Genomic DNA, 26,337 nt, shown 5'->3' on the forward strand with positions numbered 1-26,337 from the left:
ACTTCCGTCTGCCTTTTTTCCCAGGTACATAGGCACAGAGTGCACGATTTTTTGACTCTCCTCCTGGTAGGGCATAGTTATAGCCAGGTGCTAGGCTTTGTCCATCCCTAGAGTGTCTTTCCCATAATTAAATCTCTTTTCTGTTTCACTTATAAAACCTGTTTCACTAATCCTTGCGCAGGTCACATTCCTGCTTTCACGAATGCTCGCATGTATGCACAGAATGCCTCAACCACAAATTAGCTGCAGTTTGCTTTTACTTATTTTTTTCAGTGCAAATAATGTCAGCAGTGGGTGAAACAATTACTGTGATTGCAGCAGGCACAAAGAGGTTCTTCCCTACTACTGCCTTGACAGAAGTCCTTCCTCTGAAATTTATATTTGTATCAGAAGATTCTTCATTGTTTCTAATAGCAGATTTGTTCCCAATGCCATTTGCAGATGAACTATTTTTGTCAGGACCACAGGAAGCAAAGATAAAATTAATTTTTTTCTTCTGTCCCAACAACTGTTAGTGTTCCTCCCCCACGACTAGTACTAACTAGATTGAAAAAGAACCTGCATATTAAACGGAAGGGACCTTAACATCATGTCAACATGTTCCTTCAGCTCCCCATGCCACCAATTTCTCAACAGACTTGTGACCACAAAGTATGTGAATACACATGGAACTACTCAGTGCACAAATAAAATAACTCATCTATGAATTGATCCTCAGGAAGAATTAATTGATGTGTTAATAATATTTCAAATTTCAACTGATTCCCATTTTTATAAGAAGCAGAAATGAAAACTGGCTGGCTACCATTAATGTCATGCATCAAAACAAACAAACAAACAAGACAGAGAATGTTTGCTACAAACTTTTGATTAAAGAATCCAACCAAAGCAAAACATGTATCTGAATCAACTCTCTGTTCCAAAGGGAATGCCCTCAATGGCAGAGCACAGGAAGCACAGATCCAGCGAGACCCATGCAAGTTAAGATGCACATTTATATTTATTTATTTTACTGGAGTTATAAGCCTTTTCACTTGCAAATGATTCTGATTCTTACCCCTGCCAGGGAAAGAAGAATTTCTTCCTCTGCTGATGCTATTTGAAGTGCAATGAACTTTTGTGCCATGCCTACTTCTACCAAGCCCTCTTTCCATAAGCCAGTTAGTTAACTATGCATGCACTTGATGGTTGCAAGGTTCTACTTCTACAGTTACAACTGCAAAATTTGAAAGCATTAAGAAATTGGAAGTTATGGAAAAACTGTGGTACCTTCTGAAGCCAGGTGCATTTAAGCTTTTATCCAGGGAGCACAGGACATATCCATGGTGTGTATGGGAGAGAGAGAGAAACAGTTTCCTCAAGTTTTTATTACAAACATAATTCATTCTGCATTGGACTTTTCCAGCTTTCTGTAATATCCACTGCGTTACATTTCTAATCACATTTCTTCTTTCCCTTTATTATTTTATGATGGTTTTAAACAAGGTTTGAGAGTCATTTGCAGCTAAAACGTTGCATTTTCCATTTATAAAAAGATGTTCCCTCTCAGGACCAACACCCCTTCAAACAGTTCAAATCCATCTAGAACATTCAAATGAATGAACCAATTGGCTAAGAAAAAATAGTGATTCTTCCATTTTGGGAGATCAAGTTAGCCTGGTAGGGTGCAAAGTGTAAAGGACATTAATATACCCTGAATGGAACTTATATTGCAAGACATTTCATTTCCAGAAGAATGAAAACTAGTAAGAATAGTAATAATTATTTCTTCATTTGAGCGATAACAATAGAATATTTTTTGGAAACAGAACAATGGGTATTTCAAAGAAATTTCTTTCCATTCTTCAGTATCTTGTTAGAGCTGAAATGTTTGGGAATTCCAACAGTGCATTTTTGTATTTTATAACACCGTATCTGAAAATAGTATCTCTAAAGATACTGGATTCTAGACCCTATCAGCTTTACCCCACTTGATCATTGGTAATACAGCTATTGGAGGAATGCATATTTTCTAGTTCTGCTCTACAGAAAGATCTTGGCCATATCTAGCTGTTCGATAAGAAAACTATTCAACTTTTAAAAAGAAATCTGTTAAACTCTTCCAAAGTCATATTTATTTCATTTCTCCAAAATTTACACACGTTTTAATTTCAGGAAGAAAAATTATAGTCAATTGCTGAGAGATTTTACACTAAATGGTCAAGAGACATTGGTAGTCAGTAGGATAAAAGTTTAATAAATAAATATCAATGGAGATGTTCGTATTCCCACATCAGTCTTTCTCTAGTATTTCCGCAGGCTATTTTATTTTTAGTTGTTATACAGAGGCTTAAAACTTCATTTGATTAACCATTTATTTTCAAAACTCTCCAGAGTTATGGAATGGAAATATCTTATAATGCCTTTAACTGTTACATGTATTTTTCCCTGGAATGTTCTTACCTTAACAAACACCCACTATTTATAGATTGCTTTTCTTATCCCAATCTCTTAAACTTGTTATGTGTGAGATAACTTCTATGTATGGTAGATGTACGTGTGTTTGTGTGTGTGTGTGTGTGTGTGTGTATGGATGGATACTTGTTTTATAATTAATCAAAAGTTGTGATTTTATATGATGAAAAATATATAATTTGCAGGTAGAAAGTTCAAAAGTTCTATTCCCACAGCTGAAACTACTGGGTCTTAAGAATCATGAAATAACAAGAAGATGGTGATGGAGACAGATACAAAACTGGGGTGATAGACAAGATCTAATGATCTCTCATCCTGCCAGTAAAAATACCAACAATATATTTAGTAATCAACAATTTGATGCAATTTCGTAATTCCCCAAATCTGACCCACCATATTTAATGATAAGGTCCCCTACACTTATCTAAAAGTAGAGACGCTGTCACAGTTGTCTCACATACTTTGGTTCCAGCCTTATAGCTAGTTTGGTTCCACGACTGGTTTAACTTTTTTTTTTTTTAAAGCTATTTAACAAAGAAAATCTGAAGTGGTCCAATGAAAACAGGGTTCTGTTAGCAGCTTTAGAAAGTCTTTGAGGTGGAAAAGACCAAAGCTGACGCTAAAGCATTCAGCAAACATGTTTTGGGTCTGAGATGCAAAAGTTAAAAAATGCATTAAACCCTACACAATGGCCAGCAAAAGGGCAGAAGGAAACATGTGCTGATATAGCAGCTCCTGCAGTTATACAGGTGCATCCTTTGTTCTTAATTGCTGCTCAGGTTTTTTGGAGGGGGAGGGAGGTAATGATTACTAAACAGTTATTTTTTTAAACAATGTTTTTGTACAAAGTTGAGACAGAGAGAATGTTGCACACCTAGTCACTTTCAAATGAACTTTCCCTTTCCCATTCGGAGTCAGATGAAGAATCTGAATTCTCAGGGAGAGATACTCTTACTGGGATCCCATTGGGATCCCACTGATTAGCTTGTAGCTTTCTATTCCTTTGCCAAGAAACATTCCACAACTGAACAGCTTTCCGGGGATCAAATTTTTTGATCTCAGGAGAATTCAACTGAATGACCATGAGATCAGTCATGCTTTCAAACATTAGTTTTGAACGCAGCCTCATCATTGTGAGTTTCATTTGACCAAAGCCTCGTGCCGCTTCGCTGGAACTTGCTGGCAGTGTTAAGACAAGATCTATCAGTGTCAAGACGTTTGGATATTTATGAAAAAAATCTCTGTTCACCAAATCCCAGGTTAAGCTCCGGATGTTTTGATATCTAGAAAAGATAATGTTTATTACTAAGTGTGTTTCTTTTGCTAATGTAGCAGTAAAACAAACTTGGACTTAAGTCAGCATGCTTATTACCTATTATATAGCTCTGCTTTTAGCATATTCCATTCAGTTTCAATTTCATCAACTTTCACATTGGCCCATTCCAGGACTGGCTCATAATGCTTAATCAAGAGAGATACTTCCATCTCGCCGAATTCTACAAAAACAGTCACATTAATTAAAACAGTCTGTATCTTTCAGAAATGAATAATTTATTTGCCACTGCAGGGATGCTTTCGGTACCTTGTTTGATTTTTTCTGGCCATAGTTTAAAACTTCCAATGGCGCTTGCTATCAAAACATCTTCACTAGCATCACAAAAACAATCACGCAGCTGGTTCATGAGACTGCTTAACAATTCTACGCGGACTGCTGAAATATTCCCATCTCCCACAAGCTGGTAACCATGAAAATATGTGATAGTTTCCACCAGACGTTCTCGTGGCCCTGTTCTGAGGGGGAAAAAAACAGTATTTAAGCAATAAACTCTCTTTTCACTTCAGACCCACCCAATCATATGCAGTAATTGTTGATATACAACCTTTTTTTATACATTTGGAGTATTTCTAATGTTGACTGGATTGTAGCGAACACGTCTGCAATGGAAGAATTTGGATCGTGGGCAACACGAGACAGAATGTTGAGGACATTAATGACATCTAACAAGAAGTGAGAAAATTTAACTATGTCTGTTTTCAGAAGAAACTTCAAGAGATCTTTGGCTTTCTGTTGATTTGAGGAGCTTGATTCTTCTCCTGTCTGGAACTCAACATGAAAAACAATGTGTTAAAACACTGACAAAAATCTCTAGTTTTTCAGTTATTTGTTATTCAACTCCTATACAGTTTTAAAAAGCATTTACCTTATTCAGGTGCAGGACAATTGCCGAGTAGCCTTTAAGAAGGATCCGAACAGCTGTCTGTAAGCAAAGCAACCACTGAGAGCCACCGATTCGAGGAGGAACCACCAATCCCACTTTATGGGCTTCACAAATTAGCTTAAGGTTGCTCTTATTGATTGGAGAGTCACGATAAAAATAGTGTAAGTTTTTCAAGAGATCCGTAAGTATATTGAACAGTGGAGTGCTCTTCAGTACTACCTTGTAGGCAATTTCAAGGTGGTGCACGAGACAATGAACACTCTGAACACATGGCTGGATGTCCTTCAATAGTTTAGCTACCCCATTTTGTCCCACCATAACGTCTCTACCATCACTGCCAAAGCCAACCAGTTTTCTTGCCCAGTCATGGGTTGGCAAATTGACCTGCAGATTGGTCTGTAAGGTTTTCAGAATGGCATTTCTCACTGCCAAAGCATCATACATGTCTATGGACTGAATTCCAACAATCTGACAGTGGACTTTCCCTTGATGTGCAAAACGTATATATACAAGGGCTGCTTCTGTTGTTGCATTGTCTGTAATGCCATCACTAATGAGTGAGAAGAACTTGCATTTTTCTAATTTCTCTTTCAAGGCTCTTCTTTCCACTTCAGCAATAAAATGAATAAAGATTCTTGCTGCCTTGTCATTTCTAAATATGGAACCGATGTCCACCCCCTTCATATCATCCAGTTTGCTTATCCAGTCCAGGTCTGTGAAGGGGCGCCCAGTTTTGGCAATGGCATGGCAAGTTCTAAAGAGGTTTTCTATTCTTCCCAAGGTTGTTTTACTCATGTTCTTTAACATCTGCTGAGTGGTATCTGTGTCTGGGGTGGAACTACTAGCTGCTTCCATGCAGGAAGCCCACGCATGAGCTTCACTGCTATGGTGGTCATCAACTAATTCAAGAATAAAATCATCAGTCCCAGAACAAAAATTGTGTGTCGTCTCCCCTAAGTCTACATTATGTTTCCGACACAGAGCACAGTACATTATGCCTCTGTCACTGTCATATTTTAACCACGTGTACTTCAACAGCCATATGTTTGGAAACTGGTGACTCTTCTTTGAGTATTTTTGTTTGCCTGGAGGCACATTCTTGCTTTTAAATTGCTTCAGTGCTGCTATGGCTATAAATATTTCATAATGTTAATTATAACAACATTATAATGTTTTAACACAATTTTGATATTATAACTTTTATTTTGAGCTAGAATTATTAATTATTCCAAACTATAGACGTTTAACTCTTGTATTAGTTACAAAATAGGAAATGTGAGGCATCTGAAAACTCCAAATTTTTCTTCTTTCATAACCCAAATTTAGTGCAAAGATACATGTTGAATTCTGCATTAACTATGTTACAAATCTATACAATATATGTGAAGCTGAATCTTGTCTTTCCACAGAATAATGCAAAATACAAAATGTTCATTTTTAACCTTTTTAGAAGGTTAATATAATCAGAAATTACATTCAGCAACATTGCTGACTTTTTAGATTTCAGCAGGTCTGGCTGACATATTTTTATTCCTTATTTACAACTATAAGAGCTCAAAATTCTTTCTTTTTTTTTTTTTAAGAAGAGGTTGTTGGGAACAAATCCAAACAAACATACCATATTGTGTTGTCTGTAGCTTCCATTAAGTCTTAGGAACATTCCCTATAGTCAGGAATCAACTCATAAGAATGCTTAGTTGAATTCACACATATTGCTAAGCCAGGATTTTTAAATCATGGTATACTGAATAAGATTCATAATAGCTAAAACTGAACAAACCCCACTGTAGCTTAGCACAATATATGAACTGTCTGTTGTGCTTCTACTAAGGCTGTTGTGCTTCTACTAATAGGGGAGAAATAAGATCCCCTATTATTTCCTGAAAATATTCATGTCCTGCAAAAAACAGAAAGTAGTTTACTACTGAATTCTTGGTAGGAAGGACGATTGTTGCTTAACTATTTGGGGGCAGGCAGTGTGGAGCCCTACAGTCCCAATATGCTCTAAGACACCCCCTTGATGTCCATCAGGGGTCCCTGACTTTTTAAAAAAAGGTTTCTTTTAGAAGAAAGAAATAAACAGGAAGTGTTTATGTCACAAAGCAAAGCAACAGCCTCTTTTTGTAAATAGACAAGTCTCCAATGGCAGCTATTTTGAGACTGCTGCTAACCCAGACGTATTTCTATCCCTTCTATTTCTCTCGCAATCTCCTTGTGAGTTTCCTAGATGTACCTAGCTGGCCACAGAATCCTGGACTAATTAGGGACCTCCAGGGATACCTGCAGTGTGTGGACAAAAAGGTCAAGATGTTTTGATTGCACCAATTTGGCTGCTATCTTGACTTTTTTGATGACACCCTAAGGGCACCCTTGTTCGATTTAGCACGGGTGTTATATCTTCTTCTTTTTTGATATTTTAAAACTTATTTTTAAAAAAGTCCTCTCCAACTTCCTATTATTCAAAGGCATTTTAGAAAGTGTTCTGTGGGGAAGCCACTATTCATTGGCTTCACTTACCAAAATGCTATAGAAGTTCTGCAGGAGAACATAATGTGACATTATGGTACCATTAATAGGGAAGGGTTTTTTTAAAAAGTTACAATAGCAAAGGTCTCGGCCAATCTCTGAAATGAAATGAGGCCAGTAAAAAACTCCTCTGCACATCACCATGGTCTTTCAGGTGTTTCCACTCCTCCTCTCCCATTCATTCATTGAGTGACTATCTTCAACCCCCGTTTAAACATTCAGCCCAGCTGTAGAGTTTCTAAACACAGCAGATAGTGAGCAGTCCTGGTTCTGGAACCAAGTTTGAATTTGCGGCTGCAACTGTATAATGTTTTTCTTGAAATAAAACATATACCAGAAAGGTAGAACAATTGGATATGTGTCCCTCTAAACCTGGAATACCAGGAAATGTGTTGAGGAAAATCATGTTTTCCATACAGAAGGTCTCAGAGTCAATTCCTGGCATTTCTAGGCAGAAGTGGAAAAATTCTAAGACAGAAAATACTGTGATACTGTGCTGACTCCAAAGTTCTGACTGATATTTGGTGATGCAAATCCATATGGAAACCTATCAGAGTTCGCTCATTCCAATCCCAACAAATTAATCCACTTACAATTAAATTTGTGTTTAGCATCATACTATTAAATAATTTGAGGGCCAAGCAGAAGAATGAGAAAACAAAAATGAGAACATTGCTCTTAAGAGAACAAAAGTATTTTCTAGTCAATGGAAAAGTCCTGGGGAAAAGTATTAATTAAAATAGACAAATGTTCCACTTTTATGCTATTTTCTTTCTGGTAGAAAGAATTCTGTTATAAAGCCACTGTCCTTTTATAGTAAAACCGGGTGCTTTCCATGTTGCTAAGTCAGCTTCTCTATGTGATTAAATCTTCCTTTTGTGGCTATGAGTGCTCTGAAGCCATAGATAATTAATTGAGTTTTCTGAGTCAAAATAGTATTATATATATGGCACACAAATTTTCTTCTACAGTTAATTCTTTTTTGCTGACTTCCTATATACAGCGAAGCCCAATATACTTCTGAAACACATAGTCAGCAAACACAAAGTATACTTCAAGTAAGAAATGTTAACAGAAATCTTGATTTTAATTCAGATATTGTAGGGGAGGGGAACAACCTGTTTCTAATGAAGCTATTACAGAAGAAAATCATGTCCTGCCAATTGAATCTAAATGTACAGGTATCTGCAGAACCTTCCTCCATTCATCAAAAGACAAAAGCAGCATTGTGCCATTGCAATGCAAGCAGTACACCTTTTATACATGTGATGCACATACAAATGGGGTGGGACTTGTATCACAACAGTACAATGCTGCTTTCATCATTCTGACCCCTTCCCAGACACTGCTGTCCAAACAATATCTAACTACATATAATAGTTCTCTACACAAGAGATGAATGAATGTGTCAAGTTTGATTTGATACATTTTGTTACTTTTGTAGTCTTAGTTTTGTCCTTTTTTACTCCCATACTGGTTCTTTAAAAGTCCACGTGAAAATTTACGCATTTTCTATGTGCTGTTTCCGAATCATACATTTTTGTATTCATTTGTGGGGGGTGGGGGTTATAAGGTAAAGGTAAAGGTTTCCCTTGACGTAAAGTCCAGTTGTGTCCGACTCTAGGGGGCGGTGCTCATCTCCATTTCTAAGCCTTGGAGCCGGCGTTGTCATAGACACTTCCGGGTCATGTGGCCAGCATGACGACTCGGAACGCCGTTACCTTCCCGCCGAAGCGGTACCTATTGATCTACTCACATTTGCATGTTTTCGAACTGCTAGGTGAGCAGGAGCTGGGACAAGCAACGGGAGCTCACCCCGCTGCGCGGTTTTGAACCGCCGACCTTCCGATCGACAGCTCAGCGGTTTAACCTGCAGCGCCACCGCGTCAAACTCTTGTGTCTGTTTGTTTGTAACCTTCAATTGAGCAAAACAGTGCATCATAGAGCAACAATTTTTGAACCAAGGTACTTCAAATGGGCTAAGTTACAGAATGTGTCCAAAATCCAGGAGCCATTAGTCCTGTGGGGTTGAAATTTGGCACAGTTATGGCCACTTCAGCACCGCCGCACTGCAGCAGTCAGCCGTGGTCATGTGATCATCATTTCCAACACTCTCTGATAGCTTCCCACAAATCAATGGAGAAGTCGGCAGGAACTCCATCACAATTGCTGACGCTCCCTGCCAGCTTCCCTCAAGCAAAGTCAGTGGGGAAGCTGACAAGAAGTTGCAAGTCCAAGACCAGCAGGGACATAAGCGCCTGCTGCCAGGTGGGGGAGGGAGTGAAGGGGTGCATGAGAGATACAGTGAGGGTCAGGGAGGGAGGGTGTGCGAGGGTGTGGTGTGGGTCAAGGACAGTGTGAGAGGGTGCATGAGTGGCTGGTGCAGTGTGAGCACAGAAGGACTGGGAGGGTGCGCGGGTGAGGGAGACTTATCAGAGAGGGAGGAAGATTTCCAATGCTCCCTGCCAGCTTCCCACAAGGCAAGTCAGTGGGAAAGTTGACAAGAAGTTGCAAGTCTAAGACCAACAGGCAGGTAAGTGTCTCCTGCCAGGTGGGGGAGGGAGTGAAGGGGTGCACGAGAGGTGTGGTACAGGTCGAGGAGGGTGTGCGGGGGTGCATGAGTGGCCAGTGCGGTGTGAGCACAGAAGTATGGGGGGAGGGTGCGCGGGTGGGAGAGATTCATCAGGAAAGGAGGGAGGGAAGGAGGAAGATTTCCAATGCTCCCTGCCAGCTTCCCACAAGGAAAGTCAGTGGGGAAGCCAGCAGGAAGTCAAAAGTTGCTCCCGCTCTCACTGCTTTTTTGCCCACCTAAGGTCATTCTGTTTCTTTGTTTAGGTAAGGAATTATCTCTGAAAGGATGACCCAATGAGTCACAAGTTGCCGTATCTTCAAATGGTACATAATATATTACAGTCACTAATATACTTTTATAAATATATTAAGAAGTATTTTCTTACCTTTAGGTGCCACCTGTAGAAACTGCTTATGAAGAGTATTAAGCTGTGAAATAGTTAGTGTGCCATTTGTAGCAGTCTCCACAGATGGGGGACGAGGAGGAAGGGCAGGATCTCGAAATACTGTTACATCACCATTAATGTAGAAATCTATCCCTTCCAGGATTAATTCAAACTGAATTCTGGAGGAAGTTTCAACATGATTGCGGACAACCGCGATTAATTTATCCACACTGTAATGATATACAAGTTTAAAAATGAAAAACAATGTGGCAAAATCCTAAAATTTTAGTTTGATTGGCAATTAATCATTTTATACTGATTAAACCAGGTGCTAGGTTTGTCCCTAAAAGCATCAGTGTGATTCTTCAAACCCCAGGCATGCTATTCAAATCTCTAACATGCTCTGTGGAATATGTGGAACCAACAGTTATTGAAATGCCCATATTGGAAAACCAAAACAGGTCTCTTGCTGAATGGAATCCCCCAATTTTCATTGTCATTTGGCTTCCTATGAAATTGGAATGCATTTTTTACTATGTTTGCAGAACATCTGATTCATTTTACTTAGAGAAAGGTCCGATGGGAATGACACAAAGTCATGGTATGTTCTTATTTCCAGGGACATTATGGATGGAAAAAGTTTGGGTTTGCCCACCTAAGTAACTATCTCCAGATTCCATTTCAGCCTATGGACTGATATGCCAAAATATAAGAGAAGCAGAGAGACCAAAATCTTGTCTTCCTTTTGTTTTGTTTGGGACTTCATACAGAAGGAAGAATTAGTAAAAACTGATACTCCCATTTATGGAAACCTTAATGAATCAAAGTAAGAGTGGTAAATAATTGCATAGCTTCATTCAAAAACCTATTCACACCTATTCAGAAACAAAACACCTATATATTTCATTTCTCTCAATAAGTACTACTTCTTAAACTATAATTCATACAATCAGAAGCTCAACATTTAACAAGGTATAAATATACGCAACAGCCAAGAATTAATCTATTACTATCAAATTTGCTCTTACCAGAATTATAGAAACACAACTGTAGCTTTGTATGACAAATAATGCAGTATTTCTGCATCTTATTTATTTAGCCTTTTGCTTAAGCTTTATGACTTTTACCTGATTTCCTCTATTGTAACGTAATATTATTGCTCTATCTGCAATTTATTACCTAGCCATTTCAGCCAGAAATCTCTCTCCAAGCCATTTTTCCATGTCCCTGTATATCTCTTCTGCCCTTGATTGTAGATCCTCCAGGAATGCTAATCCTTTAACTTTTAACAGATCAAGACGAGATTTTGCAGCCTCCGCTGTTTAAAAATTGGCTTACAGTTAGTATACATCCAAATACTCTCATCAGTTTTGAAAGCCTAACAATCGTTAGATTAAGTATTATTTAGGAAACAGAGTAATTAATCCTGTATATCTGCATAGTTGGATTGCTGCAAAGAAGGATCTTGTAATGATGTAATTGCTTAAATATGGTTTGGTACTGGCTTAAGTTAACCAAACATTTAATAATGGTAAGAAACTATGGTTTGAGCTAACCATGGTTTATATCATAGTTAAACATAAACTTTATCTGCTACTCCAGCCTTTTGGCTTGCAATGTAATGTTTCTTAGTGTTTTTTCTTGGTGCAGGGCTCAGTCCAGCAAAGAACAACTTGGCCTCATTTTGTTTCCGTTCTTAAGAGGATTAAAGTATTAAACAATGGCTAGGTTCACAAACATGGTAAGCCCTAATGAAATACATGAATAATTGTGGTTATTCAACAACTATGGATAAACCAAACCATGCTGCCAAGTGAACCAGCACTTGAACCTAAATAAGGTTAAGCATAACATCTGCAACAAGTTCAAGCAAATATATTCAACATCCAGAATAAATGTTGGAGTTTTATTTCCCTTTAACTTGTTGCAGCCCTAAGATGGCAGATATTTAATTGTTCTGTTTGCAGAAATTATACCTTCATACTCCAATGCAGCAAAATATTCCTGTTTCATCTTAAACTTCAATTCTTGCTTCTTTAATTCTTCTGGGGATAAAGGAACTGGTATTGTTTCAGTCATAGATGGAGAATGGGTACCTGGAGAAAAACGAGCTACTATGAACAAATCTGAACGTAAAGAAGTTTGAATAGCTATTTGTGTTTGTATTAACCCACAGCTAATGACATAATCTGAATTCTCAAACTTTGTGATGCTATGATTACCCCATGAATAAACTGTGGGACCATGCTCAGAGTGCATGGATCAGCTAGTGGCTAGCTTGTCGAGGCAGAATGAGAGTGCAGTGTAGTAATGATCCAACTATGTGCATTTAAGCCAGGTTTGCACCCCCAAAGCTAGAACACTGTCAGAAATTCTTGGTTGGCTTTGCACCTGCAGCAACAGCTCCTGTGACAGTCTCCCACCATACTTCTAAGGGCAGCTCTTCCTGGCCTTTTCTGGGGGTATTTATTACGTTGGGTCCTGGCACTGAGCCTGTGAGCCCTCTCTAGATAGTCCAAGTGCAGCACCTCTCCTTGCAAGAGAAGGGCACCTCAAGATTGGAGTAGAAAAGTGAGATTAGGCAAGAGTGCCCTGATCCTGGCCAGATCACCTTGGCAGTGCTCAGGAGTGGAATGGTGTGTTGCAAGAGCCTCTGCTCTAATCACCAAGGCTGTTGCAGAATAGCCTGAATCCTGTGCATAGCCCAGCCCAGCCCAGCCCAGCATCAGCAGCTCAGTGAAGGCCACTGGCATCTGGGCAGAGCAGGAGTGAGTGCAACTCTTCTCAAATTTGCTTGTTACACTTTGAGAACCTCTGGCAGTTCTAAAAAATGAGTTTCATTCAAATATTTATAATGTAAAAGTTTTTTTAAAAGTCTGAAATTAATTCATTTATCGTATTTAGAGACCACTGTTCCCAGTAGATTCATAGTGGTTTTCAAACACAAAATATCCGTTCCAACACAACCTCAAATATCTCAAACATCAAAGACCCAACAAAATAGACCGGTCTTGATTACATCATACACACTGTTTCCCAAAAACAGATGTATACCAAAAGAACAGGGAACATTGGTTAATAAATTCACCACCTTTAAATTTGCTATGTCTTTCAAATAGCATTTTCTCCATAGCCTGAGTTTCTCTTATTAACACGGAGGCACTGGAATAGACAGAATATCAGACAAAGTCTGGAACCAGCTTCAAATCTCTGTTCAACAATGAACATATCTCATGTTTTTTAAATCTGTTGAATAAACCATAATTTATACATCACTATGTAGGTTCACCTATCATGCTAAACCAAAACAAGCAAATTACATTAGGGTTTAGTAACCCATGTGAGTCTCTACTACTGGCTCCTAGCAATTCTCCTGACTAAAAACTAACCCTAACCCTTTCCGAGTTGGGGGGAAAGGCAGATAACTCTCTCCCAAGTCCCTTAAATGTATCTGTTAGTGTTACATCAGCTAGGCCAGTCCTCCTCAGCCTGGGACCTCTAAATGTTCTCTGAGAGTACACCCTAAGAATTCTGGGAGTTTTGTTTCTATTACATCTGGAAGGTGTGGAGGAGCTTTACGCTGGTGTGCTTCTTATTCTTCTAATACCTGTTTGCTGGTCCTGCTCGGTGTAGGACCACAATTGGTCACTAAACTTTGTTTACCTTTCTTTTTTCCTTTCTTAGCATCTTTGCTGTCCTTGGCTTTGACCTCTTTCCCATCTTTCGCTTCTTTCCCACCTTTTGCATCCTTTTCGCCTTTTCCTCCTTTCCCTTTCCCTTCCTTTCCACCTTTGCCAGAAATTGCTTGTGAAGATTTGAGGCGCTCTTTTTCCTTCATTTCTTCCTGAAGCCGTTCTTTTTCCTCCTCCGCTTCTTTTGACTGTATTTCAGAACTCAGCTGAAATTTTATATACCAACATATTAGTAGAAATATTAGGAACACGGAAGTATAACTGCTGTGATGCTGCATTTGAGCAAGACTACTTCTGTCTCATGAATGTCAACAATCAACATTTTAAAAAGCAGAATACTTTTTAACATGTTATTTTTTTCTTTCTTTTCAGGGTGAGCTCCAGAAACCTATGAACAGAGGTTTTCTATGGAGTGGAGTCTTCAACTCTCTCCTGTGTATGAAATTTGGTAGAACTACAGGAGGCTGGACATTCAGCATATCTTGTCCTTAGGGCATGGGACAGGAGGTGAAGCAGGGCCTCACTTCCCAAGCATAAATCAGAATTGGGGAACCTGTGATCTCCCTTTTATTTCTGAACTGCAACTACCAGCATCCTTCACCATGGGCCATGCTGATTGGAGAAGCTGGAACATGTAGGGGGCTGCAGATTTCCAACTGCCCACCTCATGTATCATTTGGGACTAAAGTTGGGAGGAAGTGCTTCCTGACAAATCAAGAGCTAAGCCATTCAGGGCTTCTAAAGGTCCAAGATAGTATGATAAATCGTTAAATGAGCAGCCATTACAGATATTACAGAATACAGAATCATAGGACAAGTTCACACATGCTACACTAAGCTAAAACAGGGTTAGGTGGTTTGAGGTTCAGCATGTTATGAGAATCAGGGTATCATGTTAAATCACAATTCATTTTTATTTATTTATTTTGGAATAAAATGTTAGGTAAATACAGGAATTGTTTAGTTAACCTGGGTGTTGAATTTACTGTGTCACATGAACCCAGCTGGACAAGGCCTTGTTAACCAGTTTGTCTAACCCAATACTTGATGCAGGAAATCCACAGCTATCTAGGCTCTGCTAGAAATCCTTGAGTAGAAGAAAGCTTTCCCACATTTCCAAAGATTTCCATCACTGAACTGATTTAAGAGGGAAAAAGAGAGATTTCTCTTAGTCTTCAGCCAAGCATTGCCTTTGTAGAGATCCACAGGATCTGATTTTGTTGAAATGATGGTAATAGTACCATGCTGCTGCATCACCACTTTCATTATTTGCCCCCACTTGATCTTGATCTCCTTGGGCAGGAAGTAGCAAAGCTTTGGACACTATCAATCTTGTTATATTGACATTAAAATTTGATTACTGCCCTGTTTTCTGTGCAAGGCTCCTTTGTGACAATGGTTCTGAAATTCCAGCTAGGGCAAAATACTGTTTGTTTAGTTGCTTACTGAATTAACAGATTTAAGCTGCATTTACACATGTCATACTGCACCAAAGGATGTGTTCAGTCTTGAGTGATGTGCCTACTCTCAAAAAATGAATGTAGCCTGGGAAAGGTTGGCAGAACCATCCACAACTAACTACAATGAAATGAAAATGACAAAAAGGGCACTGTGGCATCATGATGCAAGCCGTGCTCTTTCATACTGATATTGCAAGTATGTACATTAAGCGGTTTGTGCTGTGACATCGTGCTCATGTTTTGTTCCTCATCCTCCATGCCCAGACATCTATGCCTCAAGTCCTTAAATACCAAAGGCTTTACTTACCATGTAAGATATAGTTGTTACAACATGGTGCCATGTCTCTGTGATCATTTTCTCATTTGGACTGAAATTAAATATTACACTTTCTGAAAACAGATCGTCCTTGAGCTTAACTGGAATTGTTTTGGTCTTTTCTCTGTTAACTTCTGGTGAAGGAGATCTGTGAGCAACCATAGGAATTCTTAAAGAAAGAAAAAGAGGAAGAAGTAAAGTTTCACTCTTGCATTCCTCAGACACTCTATTTTTAATATATTGAGTATAATTCTATAATGATGTTGTATGGAAAATACAGTACTAGCTTCAAATGTGTGGCTGGCATTTAGGTTGGCTGCTCTTGCAGTGATGCCCAGAAGTGAGTCACAAGTTGCAAGTTCTCACACTATGCATAGGACACTTAATTTTGGGATTTTCTCACTTCTTCTCCATACCAACTCTTGTAGCATCTTGCTTGATAAAGAGTTCTGTAAAACTCATTTTCATACTTTTTATGCCATTTGGTTCAGTCTTAATTAAGGGTATTGCTTTTATTTTGCATTCCCCTCCCCTCCCCCAAGGATTTACATAGCTATGACTGCATTTATGTACTTAATTTAGACGATACACAAGGTGGAACTTACTTCCAAACTTTGGATTTTGGATGTTATATTTTGAAGATATAATCCTTTCCAACTTCTAGGTAGCTCTACACAACTTGGCTCGGTGGACTTTTTACCTAATGCACCCTTCCAAGTTACTTTGGACTATTTTATATAAAGGCTGGTATATTTATGTCATCTCTGTGCAGAGGAAACCGATTGTGTTGCTCATGGCACAAGACACACTGGAAACTAAGAGACACTGTGTTTTCAGGGCTGGAACGTGGGGAGAGGCAACTATTTTTCTTTGTCCTGAATGCTAGGTGTAAAGTCACCAATTACATTTACCACTACCTCATACCATCTTGATCTTGAGCAACTTTGGACTGCAGGAACGTCTGGTTTAATATTTAAAAATTCTTACTTTTGCCTCCTGCTCTCCTGTACATAACACTTTGCCTGGCAGAGAGTTCTAGAAAATTTAAAAGGCAGCACATTCTTTTACATGGTTTTGACTAGTGGCTACATCTAGCTGACCTTAGCTTAGAAGCTAAACAAGGTCAATTCTAATTAGTACTTAGATGGGAGGAAATTCCAGGGCTGTTAGCTAGGCTGGAAACTTGAAAAGCCATCCTGTAAGGTGGCAGTGGCAAACCACTGTCATAATGTTGCCCTAAACCTGCAGAGAAATTGACTAAAGGGCATCTTACTTATAGATTCTGGACGTTTTCATGGGCCAACATGCCCATGAATATGGTTCAGGATCTGTTGGACAAGCAAAATGATCATTTACCTTGTTTTTGCAATAGATGGATAGCAATGTCAACAGTGCCTACATATACACATGTCCCAGTTTACACTGAATGTCCCATGTACACAGAAGCAGAGAAGACAACCAAGATGGGGTTATGACTCAAAATTTAAAACTAAGAAATCATCACCTTAAGGGTTACTTAAGGGCCTAATTTAATATGAAATCCAAGACAGATGAATGCATTTCTCCTTCTGAGTTTGGAGGTTTCACTGCTTCTATTGCTAAGGCAACCAGTCATACAGGCAATTTGGAGCAAAGTCATAGCATGGAAGATATTAAATGCTGCAATTCCAACTCCAACATGACAGTATATTTTGTCCTTTCCAATTCATTGCAACTCTGATAGTATATAGAGATGCAGACTTGTCTTTTTCAGAATCAGACCTAACTTGATCCAAGATACTATGTGAATGGGAATGATCTGTAATCTACTGTCAGAGTCAGTAAATAAATTGTAGTTTTAAGAGCTCAAAATCAAACATCCTCTCCTGACCCATCCCTGTGCTAGGTATGACACATTCCCAGTTACATTTTTGCTAATTACAGAAACAAGAAACACACACTTTCTCTAATTTACCTCTCATACTTTGCTATCACAATACTTCCTCCTCACATGTGTTCTCATGCTATACATGTGACATACGTAAAAAAAGAGGTATGGCTTGGATCACATGGTCGTGGCCCTTATCTTGACTTTTTTGATGCCCCTCCCCTTGGGTGCCTGTGCTTTAGCTTAGAAGTGGCTGCACTCCAAAATGTAATGGGTACAGCCAGAAGCCAACTAAATTTTATTTCACATCATTTTGACTGAATAATTTAATTAAATTTAAACTTAGTTAATAAGTTAATGTTAATTATTAATAAATGAGTTAATTATGATTAACAATTATTAAATGTAAACTTAGTTAATAACCAATATATCTCCAGTCATGTATTTAATCATTTCCCCTGTCTCACTGAAATTACAACTCAGTAACAGTTGTTGGATATTTCTTGCGCCTACTCTTCAAGGAGGCTGCCTTGGGTTTCAGACTGCCCCCTTCTCATTTAGCCTATTAATTGCTCATTTGATTGGCCCTGGATCTCCAGGGTTTTTTATGTGCTTAATGTGTCCCACATACCCCCCTTTTAAAACAGATGTTTCATGCCAGTTATGTATTTAATGGCACCACATTCATACAAATATTCTCTCTCCTAGTTACATTCACTCAAACACAAACATATGTTTATTTACTAATTACTGCAGTTCTGCCATTTTTATCATACATTTTCGTCCTGTACTCTTCCACAGATTGTTCTCCTTCTGTAAGATCTATCAAGGGTATTCTGGTAAAGTCGGAGCTGGTTTCTGTTGGAATTTTGCCTTCCATTGCTCTATAATAGTCATGCAGAAGTCTTTTGGTATCTTGGAAACGGTCCATTTCATTCTTCATGGTGTCCAAAGAAAGTAAAACAATTAATCCTTTTATCCCTCTGAAAATGCATGACAATCTTTACAACATCTACATGTCTCTACTGATGTTAGAAAAGTTGTATTCATAAAACAGTCTCTTCCCATCTTTAAAATTTGGGTTCCAACATTTTGAGATCAGAGGAACACAAGGGATCTAGTGCCCAGATTCTTGTGTGATGCACTATGTATTGAGCTATATGTTAATTAAGCATCCTCTAAATAATAAAGGTAAAGGTAAAGTTTCCCCTGCACAGTCGTGCCCGACTCTAGGGGGCAGTGCTCATCTCCATTTCTTAGCTGAAGAGCCAGCACTGTCTGAAGACGCTTCCGCAGTCATGTGGCCGGCATGACAGGCTACTCATATTGGAGATTTATAGTACTGCAGCAAAACAAACAGACCTGACACAGGCTGAACATATTTTAAAACCATAATTAAGAGACTGGTCATAAGACTTATGCTCCATTACTTATCTGTACATGTGATTTCTCCCCCTTGACCTTAAAATATGGTTGTACTCCAACATTAACATTGATTAGTTTTAACAAAGCTTTCCTACTATGTATGTTGTCAATAGCAGCTGTGATTAGGAGTTAATTAAGTTAATTATTTGAAATTAGTATTACTGAAAATACAGTGAATGTAAGACTAAACCATGGTATGTTGAGCAAGTCATAATGGTCTAGTTTGCCAATAGATTCTATAGAATAGAGCAAAAATATGAGTAATGGTCCAAAACCATCTGGTTTGGGCCTAAATCACAAAATTCACTCTTTAATTCTTCAATTAACTCTTTAGTTTCACTCTATAGCTATGCTTAAATACAACAAGAAAAAATGAAGTCATGTACAATTTGCCAGGTTCAGAGGATCTCTGCATCTGAGACAAAACCTTATGCACCTGTCATGCTTTTGATTTATTATTAGACTAAAAGCCGCTAAATACATAACTGAAAAGTAAAAACAGTGCCATATATTCATGGGAAAATTCACAGAACCACAGTCTCAAAAGGGGAAAATAGAGAGAGAGAGAAAGAGAAACCACCACAATGTAAAAATCCAGTTGAGTGGGACAATGATCAGGTCAAAGGTTTCAGCCTAAAGCCCTTAAAACTGTATCAGATCTCCTCTAGCTTCTGCCAAACCAGAGGTCTTTGGATTAAAACAAGATATAGGGAAAAAAAATCAAAATAAAATCACATGACATGTGTCCTAGTGCTACCCATGGTATCAAACCGTTTTTTGATAGTTTGTTGCATTTCTATCTAATGTTTTTTCTATATGCCTCGTTCAGGATCCATTATGGGTCTACAGGTGACGACACAAGTCCTGAGCTCAGTCTCAGAGAGGGATTCCTGATATTGTTTGTACAGACAGCCTTAGTCTGGCTTTCTGATACCGTTTGTACGGATTGGGCACATGAAGAACCAGGATGCTTGAATCTGATTCCTTTGGGATATTCTAAATGAATATGGGTTTCTGTTCCTTGGATGACTTCAAACAGAGGAATTTATTGTAAACTGCACAGAGTCGCTCTCTGAGTGAGAAGGGCAGTGACTAAATTTTCTAATCTATCTATCTATCTATCTATCTATCTAATCAATAGATAGATGTTGTTAGTTGCTGTCGAGTTGTTTGACTCATGGCGACCCTATGTATAAAAGAACGAAATGCTAGATAGATAGATGTTTGTTGGGGATGGGCAGGGGGTTGGATTTGATGGCCTACATGGCTCTTTTCAATTATGATTTTACGCTTTTCCATTTCATTGTATCTGCCCAGGGGCACAGAAAGAAGATGTTCACCTTTAATGATTCACACAATTTGGAAGGTGGGAAAGAGAGTAGGAGGAGATTGGTGGGATGTGTGCATGTGTGTGTGTTGGTGTCTTATAATGAAATAGTCCACCACCAAACTTGGTCGGAGCAAGTTATCGATTTGGAGCTGTTGCTCATGGCCTGCCTTGCATTGTGGATTCCTGCCTGGACGAGCAAAGCTACCCAGTCACACAAAGCCAAGACTCTGTCAACAGTCTAAGAGTTTAGATATGCCAGGGCTTTATGCAGTATTTGGAAGGCACAACAAAGACTGCAGTGACAAATGTGAACTGGTACCCAACGGATTGTGCTATACAATGTGAATGTGACATGCATTTCCCTCCATGTTGCAATGCAGATCTGAACTTTCATCTTCTATCTCTGTTGCCAGAGCTTTCCACTACAACTGGATATGTAACTGCCACCAAAAAAGACTCCAAGCAACAAATACCACAGAAGTAGAAACCTATACATGTGAATAGCAAAAAATGCCACTATTAATTATATTAGCTATTTTGCTAATCAACTAGTTATTTCTAGTTTCAGTCAAAAGTTCATAACACATGAAAAAGCAAAGCTCCTTCCATTTCAGTTCTATTCCAGACCTGCATAAGTGAAAAAATGTGGTTCATCAGAAGCCCAATTTGGTCTGGTAGCCAGCCATCATTCATGATATCACAACGTTCTTGCTCAGCTTCATCTCTCCTGTTTTCACAGATATCCCACAGACGATCTCTTAAATCCTAAAAAGATTTTTTAAAACAAATTTGTTCTTAAACATCAAAATTGTTTCACCCCAATCCTCCCTGTCCTGCCTCAATAAATTAGCTAAATACGATTCCATTGCAGATATCTACCACTAGGGTGCACATTTTTGTAGTTCCAGGGTTACAAGGGCTGGGACCAAGGACCACTCCAAAGCTGTAATCAAAATGCAATTTTAAATGTGACTTAAGGAGTGCAAATTAGTAGATAATGGAAACAAACCATATTAATCAATTAATCAAATATTTATGTTTACACTCAACTTAATGGTCAAATGTGGTTCTTGGCCTGTAAAATATTGTGTATCCCTGCCTTATATGTACAAAACCATATAGGAACTTACAGTTTTTTATGGTTTTAATACAACTGATACAAAGCCCAAAGTCTCAAAACAGACTACCACTTTCTCCATGGTGTCTGCACTGTCTGTAGTCTCTCCTTGCCAGAATTGTGGCTGTGTGAAAAAATAAAGGACTAGATGGGACTTTTTTCTGGGGTGCTGCCAGTATTATCAAATGGATCTGGCATCCGCTACAGAATCATAGACTGTTCATCACATGCAAAAGTCAGTATGTGAAGTGGATGATTCTTTCTAGGGCAGCTTCTACCACCAAAAGCAGTAATGGGACAGTAATCAGATTATAAACCATGTTATTGGTTTTCTAAACCAGATTTGTGGTAAAGACCTTGGACCATTCATCACATAGAGAGAAGAAACATGTTGATCTCCAGCCCTTAAGCTAACAGAGCCAATAGTAAGGGATTATGGAAATGGAAATCCAGAACATCTGGAAAACACTAGGTTATCTATTCTTGACTTAACGGTCCAGGCTGTACAATATGACAGATACAGTGTGTTCTTGGTGACTAATGCTTTTAATTATTACTGTAAGGTGCTGCAGGAAGGTTCCTCTGTGGCATTTTTTACAAAATGCTTAGTAGAAACCTCTGTCTCTTGCAATGTAAAATATGTCTCTCTTTTTTAGAAGTAAAATAGTAGGTCAAATTGGAGGGAATCACACTTCGATTAGCATGCAACAGCAATTCCAGTTATTAGGCAAAAAAGTGTTCCAGAGCTAAAGCTTTAGGTGTTTTCTGATTTAAGCTAGAGAAATGATTGAATAGATTTTCTTCCATGAGTTATATTTGGTACAATTTAATATGGAAATTATGAGAAAAATAAATAAAGGAAATACTGAAACAAACATTTCCATAAAGTGACATCATTAGGATAATTTCTTCTATTACATTAAAACATACTTTACTTGCACAAGAAATAATATGGGGTAGTCTATTACATTGCGAGTCTGCTTACATGTTTGCAGTTTGTATGTTTGAATGTCATTGCACATTTCTACTATTTAGTTTTCCCAGCTAAATATTAAAGGATATGACTTCACTGCTCACATCTCAGTGGTTTATGATGGATTGAGAAAGAGAAAAAAAAAACCACTTTCAACCACAGTGTGGAAAATTATTGCCTTCAAACCAATGAGGCTTTAAGCGTGCATCTGTTTAGGACACTTGCCGTTCCTTTCCCCCTTTCATCTGACTCATCAAGCTGCTTGGAAGGATGAGACCATAAACTTGCCATTCCCAGTAACCTAAGCAGGTGTTGTGGTCAGCAGCCACATTTACTGTGTGTCTTCAGAGATAAGCTAGTCTTCAGTCTTTTCATCTTTAGATTCTTTCTAGATACCATAAATTGAGAACCTAGCGGGAAGCTTTTGTGCCCTATATGGAGGATACCAAGCTCAATAGTGGATTTAAGAGTATGTTGGCAGCAAACAGATAGTTCTATATTCAATGAACCACAGAATACATGAATTGGTTAACTAATCTCATTACCAAAATATATTTATTCTGTGAAATATGCAGTCTCCTTCTGGGGGTTACACTAGGCTGAGCCAGAAAGCTGTGTTTTAAAAAGTAATGCTTAACCCTTGATGTACAGTGAAAAACAGTATGTTCACCCCACTCCTAGGCTACTTCGTAATTAGATAAACTCCATCTTCTACTTCCAAATTCTTCCCCAATTTTTTCTTTTGCAACAATTTTTTCGAAAGAAATTATAAGCTAATTGTCTTTTATGGAATGAGAACTGGTAAAAATAATGCAAAGAATTCGCTGGCATTAGTTTACTTCAGTGGAAGAAATGAAGCCTTAAGATGCACCTCCCTACAATGTCCCATTCATTTTAGTAAGAAATAAAACCAACTTGATATGAATTAGTAGATCATCCCCTACTTTTAGCTAATTCTTACAGTAACTCTTTGGTGCAATTCTTCTTTCGTTTCATCATCATCCCATAAGTCACCAGCCACTGAATTATAATCAACTTGCCACTGAGTCACAAATTCCTGCTTGTGGTCTGGACGCTTCAAGAAGTCCTTGAAATGGTTTCTGTAAACAGTGAAATGAAAGACCATCCAGGGTTCAGGAAATGGAAGGCAGCAAAAAAAGTGGTATGAGGAAGTTCTCTTGAGTCAAACAGTCCCAAAACTTACCTTATGTCTGACAGGTAATGAATGATGACATATTGCTCAGCTCTGAGGAATCGAAGTGTTGCTTTGATGTCATTGACATATGTTTTCTCCACTGTTTCCCAGTAAGGAACTAGGAAATCTGCTATTTCCTGTTAAGTTGTAAAAATACAGGATTCATATGTATTTATTCATATGTTGCCTATTTTGAATGTTAGGGAAAAGGGAGTATGAAGCTGGCCTTGAGTGTGTCTCCTGTTTAGAAATAACGTAAGATGTGCTGGGAGAGTTAATCCATGTCCTAGGTACCCACTGGTCATGTACCAGCCAACGTCCTCTTGACCGGTATGCAAAGCTTTCTGATAGGAAAGTTATGTCTTATTCATTCTCACCTACTAGATAAATCCAGGCAGTAATTGGCTTGCTATCAAGTTTATTTTACTGCACTGACTTTATCCTCTTTTTATATTTCTTCCAAGAAATCTTTACTCAGCAATGGATTAGTGGGCTGCACATTTAAATAATTGTTTCTTTCACATGCCTAGAGTGCTTGGGCAAGTTTGCTGTTTAGGTAGCTATGCCAAAGAGGAAATAAGTAGAAATAGATTGGATTGTCTCTCACTGTAAACAGCCTAAAATCTCCTAGTCTTGGAAACCTCTCCACCCCAAAATCAGGAAAAAGGAGACAGTGGCAGATCTACCTAAGTTATATGAACAAAGCAATTACACTTTCTAGATTTAAAGTTTAGTATGTTGTGTGAACCTACCTATCTTAGTTACTGTTACTCCGCATAAACTATGTCTTAGTGCTGTCATTTGGAAATCAAATCTGAATTTCTTGGAACAGCAGGAAACTACTGAAAAATAAAAACTAGAAACTCACTTTTCTCAAAAGTTTCATTTTTTTCTATAATGCAACTAGCAAGATGGGAAGTAAGAGCCATTCTTAGCTAGTTGCTGAGTGCAGGGGTGAGGGTCAAGTGTCTGAAGAGTCATGTATCAAGCTGTGCTTATATAAAATCTGACAGAGATTTCTTTCAAAATTAAAAAGGACAAAATAGAGCAAGTTTCCCCAGCCTGATCCACTTGCCCTCCAGGCGTGTTGGAACTCCATGGAATTCTTAGATATGCTGGAATTCTTCAACAAGCTGTCTGAAAATTCTGGATCACAAAACATCTGAAGAGCATTAAATTGACAGAAGCTAATCCAGAATAAGAACAAACTTGTTCTGCAACTCTTAATTATCTCAGTTAAGACTGGGAAGGAACAAGTGGGGACAATCTTTTAAGACAGGTTCCCCAACTTTGTAGTACAGTACAAACTGATGAATGTGCATGTAGCTGTTACTTGATTCCCTATTAAAAGGACAGGAATGCCTCAAGCAGGTCCTGTATTTCTGGCCTTTCTCATTTGTAATGGCAAATCTGTACTTGGTATGAATCTGGTCTGGACCATTCATACTATAGGTGGGGAGAAAATATAACAAGAAAACTTTCAACATTAAAATAATAACAAAAACCCTAACATCTTTCTGATCTGTGAACTTAAGGGGAGTGTTTATTTTTATAGAGAGCTGCCTGACAGTGCAGACTTCTGATGCTAGTCTGGAAGGAAGGAGGGAAGGATCATTATGAGCTGCTGTTTCTGGATCAGCTTACTTGGGGTAATGGTTCATCAGTGTAAATCCATTCACTTGACCCAGGTTTGATTGGAGGTGCTTCAACAGTAGCAGTAGGCAATACATCTTCGGGTGAAGATGGCACAGATTTTGCCTGTCCTTTTCCTCGTGGAGTTCCTTAAATGCGAAGAAAAGTCAAATGTATTTTTATCGGGGAGAAGATGAGAAAAAATGACCCAAGAATGGTAGGGAACAATCTCATTAGACTGCCTTCTAAGATAACCGATATTGATGTCTTGCACCCATGGCAATCAGTTTGTGAGGGTGCCACAAGCTGTTATCACCATTCCAAATGTGTCTTCTGGAGCAAAATTGGGGACTTTGATTTTGACCATAGTGTTATATGTGTATTTGTGTATATGAGTGTATACTTATGTGTTTGTATATGTATTTGAAAAGATCAGTAATTGCAGAGATCCTGTAAAGTTTCTTGGAAGGGAAAGAAAATGAGATTTAGCTACCCCCTGAAGACTTACTGTCCATATATAAGCTTGCACTAAGCTTTTCCTGTGGGCTTCTCCTTGCCCTACTAAACATCCTAGACCCAGACTCCATTTCATCAGGATTCATCTTCATCTGGATAGTGAGTCTCTGTACAGATGCAGCAAATGAAGAGGTAGGAAGTTTTCAGACATTAGCCATCCCACAACTGAGCTGCGATATATGATTAATAGCTAGTAGGGTTGGAACTGATTGGTTATGGTTCTACCTGGACCTCTCATGCTTCCTATTGCATGTAAATCTTGTGTTTGGCAGCCAATTTTACTACTCTTCCATTAGTACTTGCACTGGGAGGGATTCTCTGGAGATTCTTTGCACTCCTTCTAACTTCTTTGCTTTTGCTTACTAAATCATCACATCAGCCGTCCCAAAGGACAACTTTTTCAATCTTGGATTAGGGATTTACTGGACATTTCCCTTGTGCTCAATTGCACTTGAGGTTCTGACACAAAAGAAGCTGGTTATTGGGCTATTGGATTTAGTCCCTCAAGGATGCCAATGCCAACATACTGTAACTGTTCTATTCATGTCCAAAATAACCCAATTATTTATTCATTCAATTCATATCTTCCTAAATCCAAAAGTTTGTTTGAACACAATTTATATGACATAGTGCAAGAAATAACTACTTTTAAATAAGT

The 26,337-nt window shown here is 38.5% G+C and overlaps 1 protein-coding gene across 1 annotated transcript in view; it reads right to left on the minus strand.

Annotated features, from left to right (window-relative positions):
• SPEF2 (sperm flagellar 2) overlaps positions 1-26,337 on the minus strand; it is a 131,708-nt gene that overhangs the window by 38,741 nt on the left and 66,630 nt on the right. The window contains exons 21-30 of the mRNA XM_063293167.1: positions 25,176-25,312; positions 23,541-23,668; positions 23,298-23,436; positions 20,874-21,011; positions 18,268-18,428; positions 15,616-15,793; positions 13,820-14,054; positions 12,133-12,252; positions 11,336-11,474; positions 10,157-10,386 (exon numbers count right to left, since the gene is read on the minus strand). Coding sequence (XP_063149237.1) covers positions 10,157-10,386; positions 11,336-11,474; positions 12,133-12,252; positions 13,820-14,054; positions 15,616-15,793; positions 18,268-18,428; positions 20,874-21,011; positions 23,298-23,436; positions 23,541-23,668; positions 25,176-25,312 — 1,605 coding nt within the window. The remainder of the gene's footprint in view (positions 1-10,156; positions 10,387-11,335; positions 11,475-12,132; positions 12,253-13,819; positions 14,055-15,615; positions 15,794-18,267; positions 18,429-20,873; positions 21,012-23,297; positions 23,437-23,540; positions 23,669-25,175; positions 25,313-26,337) is intronic.

The sequence above is a fragment of the Candoia aspera genome, chromosome 2 (assembly GCF_035149785.1).
Source record: "Candoia aspera isolate rCanAsp1 chromosome 2, rCanAsp1.hap2, whole genome shotgun sequence".
Taxonomy (NCBI): domain Eukaryota; kingdom Metazoa; phylum Chordata; class Lepidosauria; order Squamata; family Boidae; genus Candoia; species Candoia aspera.